Source organism: Solanum tuberosum, unplaced genomic scaffold, assembly GCF_000226075.1.
Source record: "Solanum tuberosum cultivar DM 1-3 516 R44 unplaced genomic scaffold, SolTub_3.0 scf00017, whole genome shotgun sequence".
Classification (NCBI taxonomy): domain Eukaryota; kingdom Viridiplantae; phylum Streptophyta; class Magnoliopsida; order Solanales; family Solanaceae; genus Solanum; species Solanum tuberosum.
Genome location: NW_006238943.1, coordinates 2,126,993 through 2,132,453, shown reverse-complemented (window position 1 = coordinate 2,132,453; position 5,461 = coordinate 2,126,993). Strand labels below are relative to the sequence as shown.

At 31.0% G+C, this 5,461-nt stretch overlaps 1 protein-coding gene across 1 annotated transcript in view; it reads right to left on the bottom strand.

The window, feature by feature from the left end:
- Positions 1 to 3,050, bottom strand: part of LOC107057837 (probable aldehyde oxidase 4) — a 4,108-nt gene extending 1,058 nt beyond the window's left edge. The window contains exons 1-2 of the mRNA XM_015302872.1: positions 2,666 to 3,050; positions 1,173 to 1,335 (exon numbers count right to left, since the gene is read on the bottom strand). Coding sequence (XP_015158358.1) covers positions 1,173 to 1,320 — 148 coding nt within the window. The 5' untranslated portion in view covers positions 1,321 to 1,335; positions 2,666 to 3,050. The remainder of the gene's footprint in view (positions 1 to 1,172; positions 1,336 to 2,665) is intronic.
- Positions 3,051 to 5,461: the final 2,411 nt, after the last annotated feature.

Sequence of the window (5,461 nt, the reverse complement as noted above, 5' to 3'; positions counted from 1 at the left end):
TTCCCCCCCCCCCCCCCCCAACAGCTATATTGATTAGTAGCCATCACCCTTAAGATTCAGACTACTGGAAATATCATTTAGAGAACTGCTAGTTTGAACTCCCAGATAACCAGAAGTAAAAAATAAAAGGAATTACATAAACTAGTTCACTATGAACCTTAAAACTCCAGTTACTTCATATGGTAAAGGTAAAAGAAGATAAAAGGCTTGCAACCAACGATTAAGATAAATAATTCATGCAGTGCGTACAGTTATGGCACTTGGCCTAACTCAACCCCAAAAGCTAACTCATGAGGGGATGATTGCTCAAGTCTATATAAGTAGACCACCAGTCAATTCCCCAACCAATGTGGGACTTTAACCACTCTACACCTCTTTCACGCCCAAGCCTAACTGAAGTGTGAACCGGGAGCCCAAACGAGGATAGACCTGACATTGATACCATGTAAAGATAAGACACCTAGGTCAAACTCAATCCAAGAAGTTATCTTGTGAGGGGAGGATTGCGCATGGCCATGTAAGAAGATCACCAGTCTATTACCCAACCAATGATGGGCTCTAACCCACTCTAACATAATGAAAGATTTCATTGCCTGAAAACAATTAAGCATACAGTGTCCCACTCCCAACACTTGAAACCCGAGTCTTTTGTTTAGAGGTGAAAGAATCTTTACCGTTCTACCACACCCTTCAATGGTCATAGAAGACTTAAAGAGCACAGAAATGCAGAGATGCCAAAAAGCATCACAGGAATTCCTAATAAGTTATCATAAGCTTTCTGCAGATGACTGGTGAATAAGAGAAGTACACTAGAATTTATCAAAAACCATGAACATTTGCCATAAGAAAACAAATTTAAGGAAATCAAAAGATTCTAACATTCCTTATGTACTAGCACCAAAAACAAACGTATAGTATACACTAGGAAGATTGAGATCATGAGATCTCAGGTTCAAATTTCAACGGAGTCAAAAATACTAGATATTTCTTCCTATTTGTCCAAGCCTTGACAGACAGAGTTACTCAATGTTGTGTTGGTGGGATGGTGGGAGACAACAAGGTACCCCTGAGACTAGTCGAGACGCACAAACGGGCTTGGACACCACGGTTGTTCAAAAAGAAAAACATATTTATACATGTAACAGAGTGGTGAAAGAAAAGAAGAGCATTACCTTCACCACAACCAAGCTTAGGACTCTTGAAACAAGTCTCAGAGCGCAAATACTGAAGCAAAGTTGTCGAAGGATCGACGGATGGCAGCTCAAACCTCTCTCCATTAACTGCAAACACCAAATTCCCCTTTTTCTGTCTTTCCTCCATTACTACAATAGCCTCCTTAAAATCAAAATTCTATGGTTAGCTCCTTCACAAAAAAATATTGTCTTTTTTCTACTTTCAGTTGAAAAATATCAGAAGTGAAAGAAGAAACATGAATCTTGAATTGAATTAGGTGTCCAAAAACTTGACTCTTAAACACAAAAGATTCTTGAATAAATTTTTTTTGGCTAGCTGAAATATTGAAGCAGTTAACTTTGACACATACCCTTTACCAAAAATCTAGTCTTTTTCAACTTTTTTTCTACTTACAGCGCTGAAAAATTAGCAGAACTGGAAAAAAAACAAAAATCTTGAATTGGGGGTCCAAAGCTTGACTTTTTAACACAAAATACCCTTTATCACAAATCTTGTCTTTTTCAACTTTTTTTCTACTTACAGAGCTGAAAAACTACCAGAACTGGAAAAAAACAAGAATCTTGAATTGGGTGTCCAAAGCTTGACTTTTTAACACAAAAGCTTCTTAAATCAAGATTCTTGGCTAGCTGAAGCAATGACACACACCCTTGATAAAAAAACTAGTCTTTTTCAACTTTTTTCTCTTACTGAGCTGAAAAATTACCAGAACTGGAAAAAAAAACAAGAATCTTGAATTATATAAATTTGGTATCCAAAAGCTCGACTTTTCAACACAAAAGCTTCTTCAATCATAATTCTATCTAGCTGAAACACTGAAAGCAGTTGACTTTGACACATACCCTTCATCAAAATCTTATCTTTTTCAAATTTTTTCTACATACTGAGCTGAAATATTACCAGAACTGAAAAAAAAAAAAAGAATCTTGAATTGGATGTCTAAAAGCTTCTTCAATCAAGATTCTTGGCTAGCTGAAACACTGAAGCAGTTAATTTTGACACATACCCTTTATCAAAATCCTTATCTTTTTCAACTTTTTTTCTACATACTGAGCTGAAAAATAACAGAACTGAGAAAAAGCAAAATCTTGACTTGTATGAATTGAGTGTCCAAATGCTTACTTTTTTAAAACAAATGCTTCTTAAATCAAGATTCATAGCTAGCTGAAACAGTTAACTTAGACACATACCCTTTATCAAAAATCTTATCTTTTTCAACTTTTTTTCTACATACTGAGCTGAAAAATAACAGAACTGAAAGAAAAATCAAGAATCTTGAATTGGGTGTCCAAATGCTTACTTTATAACACTAATGCTTCTTAAATCAAGATTCTTAGCTAGCTGAAACACTGAAGCAGTTAACTTTAACACATACCCTTTATCAATAATCTTATCTTTTTCAACCTACTGAGGTGAAAAATATCAGAACTGAAAGAAAAAGCAAGAATCTTGAATTGGGTGTCCAAATACTTACTTGTTAACACAAATGCCTCTTAAATCAAGATTCTTAGCTAGCTGAAACACTGAAGCAGTTAACTTTAACACATACCCTTTATCAAAAATCTTATCTTTTTCAACTTTTTTTCAATCTACTGAGCTTAAAAATATCATAACTAAAAGAAAAGGCAAGAATCTTGAATTATATAAATTGGGTATCCCCACAACTTGACTTTTAACACAAATAACTTTATGCTACATTATAAAGGGAAAATGTAGCTCACAATTATGTGAAATGTGATGGTTATTTTGAAAGAAGAAGAAGAAAATATTTCAAAGTTTTAATAGTAATGATGGAGAAAAAGATTCAATAATTTTGGACCACTCAGGTCACGAGTGTATTTATTAGGTAAAGGACTTTATTACTAATTTAAGATACTATTTCCACACTTCTTTCTCTCTATTTATAGGTAAAAGATAAAAGAGAGATCTTTTTTATGCCCTGACATGTGCTTTACATGTTGTGATGTTATCTTCTTCCCACCAAGTCCTTTTATTTTAGGGAAAATGCTCATATATATTATCGAACTTTGACAAAAAATTTATTTATGTCATCTGTTAAAAGTTTGACTTAACAATACATTGTTGTTTGAGAAAAGACTCAAGATAGAATATTTTTTTTCATGTGGAATGTCATATGATAATTTAGGTATGAAACTCACACTCTCAATAGTTTAGGTATAAAACAAAAAAAAAAACGAATAGTTCAATGTGTTTTTGACACTTTATCTCTAAAAATTGTGTCCTTTTTAATTATACTTATGTAACACTCATACCTCTATTCCCCACTCCCCCTTGTATTATTTTATTTTTTTTGTACTAAACACATCCTCTAATTAATAACTTTCAAAAGTTGAAAGATTATTTTTTAGAAAAATCATTATTTTAATAACACTCAAATGCAAAATTGTAATTATACAATCTATGCAAATATAACTAATGAAAATTTCAATATAAAAAAATCAACAGATATCTTTTATTAAAAATATTATCTTTTTCGAAATTACTGAAATTACTCATGTAAAATGTGATGATTATTTTGAAGAAAATATTTTCAAGGATGATTGAGAAAAATTCAACCAATTTAAACCGATCATATCATAATTATAGTAGATCTACTTATTAATAATTTAAGGCAATTACTTTCCCACTTCTCTCTATCTGTTTATAGATAGATTACTGATAAAAGAGAAATCTTATTTACATGTGCCTTACATGTTGTGATGTTATCTTTCTTCCCACCAAATCTTTTTATTTCACGGAAAGAATTTAAATATGTTACCGAACTTTGAAAAAAAGATATATTTATGTCATTCTTTAAAAGTTTGATTTATATATATCATTTTTGTTTGAGAAATACTCATTATCCATGCTATTATTTTCGAACGAAAAAATAATTTCAATTTTGCAAAACCATTTTTATGTGGTCAATTATGATTCGGACACGTCATTAGTTAATTTTTATTTAAAAGGAAACAGACTTAAATATGCCACCAAACTTTGAGAAAGGCTCATCTATGTCATCCTTTAAAGTTTAGCTCATCTATAACATTTGAGTTAAAATAATAGCATGGATGAATATTTTCCCAAATGGAAATATTGGCAAAGATAAGTCAAATATTTAATAGATGACATAAATAAGCCTTTATTATATTACTCGGGAGATATGCATTGAGTGTTAGGAAGATATTCAATATATTTTTAGAGTGGGTCTTTACTTGTCTGATTATTTAGTGAGATTTTTTTTGGACGAAAATAAATCGAGATAAAAAACTTATTGATATTTCATATAGGTTGTGTCCTTATATGTAGGGCTCACACCCCTATCCCTCACTTCAACCATGTATTATTTTTCTGAAAAATATTTTCTTTCGTACTGAACACACCTTTTAATAGCTTTCAAAAATTAAATGACTTTTAACACAAATAACTTTATGCTACATTATAAAGGGAAAATGTAGCTCACAATTATGTGAAATGTGATGGTTATTTTGAAAGAAGAAGAAAATATTTCCAAGTTTTAATAAGGATGATGGAGAAAAAGATTCAATCATTTTGAACCACTCAGGTCACAATTATATTTATTAGAAAAAGAGAGATTTTTTTTGTGCCCTCACATGTGCTTTACATGTTGTGATGTTATCAATCTTCCCAACAAGTCCTTTTATTTTAAGGAAAATGCTCAAATATATTATCGAACTTTGAAAAAAAGTTTATTTATATCATATGTTAAAAGTTGACTTATCAATACATTGTCGTTTGAGAAAAACTCAAGATGGAATATTTTATTCATGTGGATGTCATAACTCATATGATAAGGTTTTTGCAAATAAAAGAGAGTGTATAGTACACACACCACTGAAATGTGTTTCTCAAACTAATAAGTGATAGTTTAGATATAAAACTCATACTCTCAATAGTTTAGGTATGAAATTAAAAAAAAAAAAATTAATGTGTTTTTGACACTCGTCTCTAAAGATGGTGTCCTTTCTATTTATTTTAAAGAAAATATTTCCAAGGATGATGAAAAAAATTCAATCAATTCAAACCGTTCATGTCATAATTATAGTTGGGTCTACTTAATAATTTAAGGCAATTATTTTCCCACTTTCTCTATCTATCTATAGATTATAGATAAAAGAGAAATATTATGTATGTCCTTGCATGTGCTTTATGATGTTATTTTTCTTCCCACCAAATCCTTTTATCTCAAGGAAAGAATTTAAATATGTTACCGAACTTTGAAAAGAGATATATTCATGTCATTCTTTTA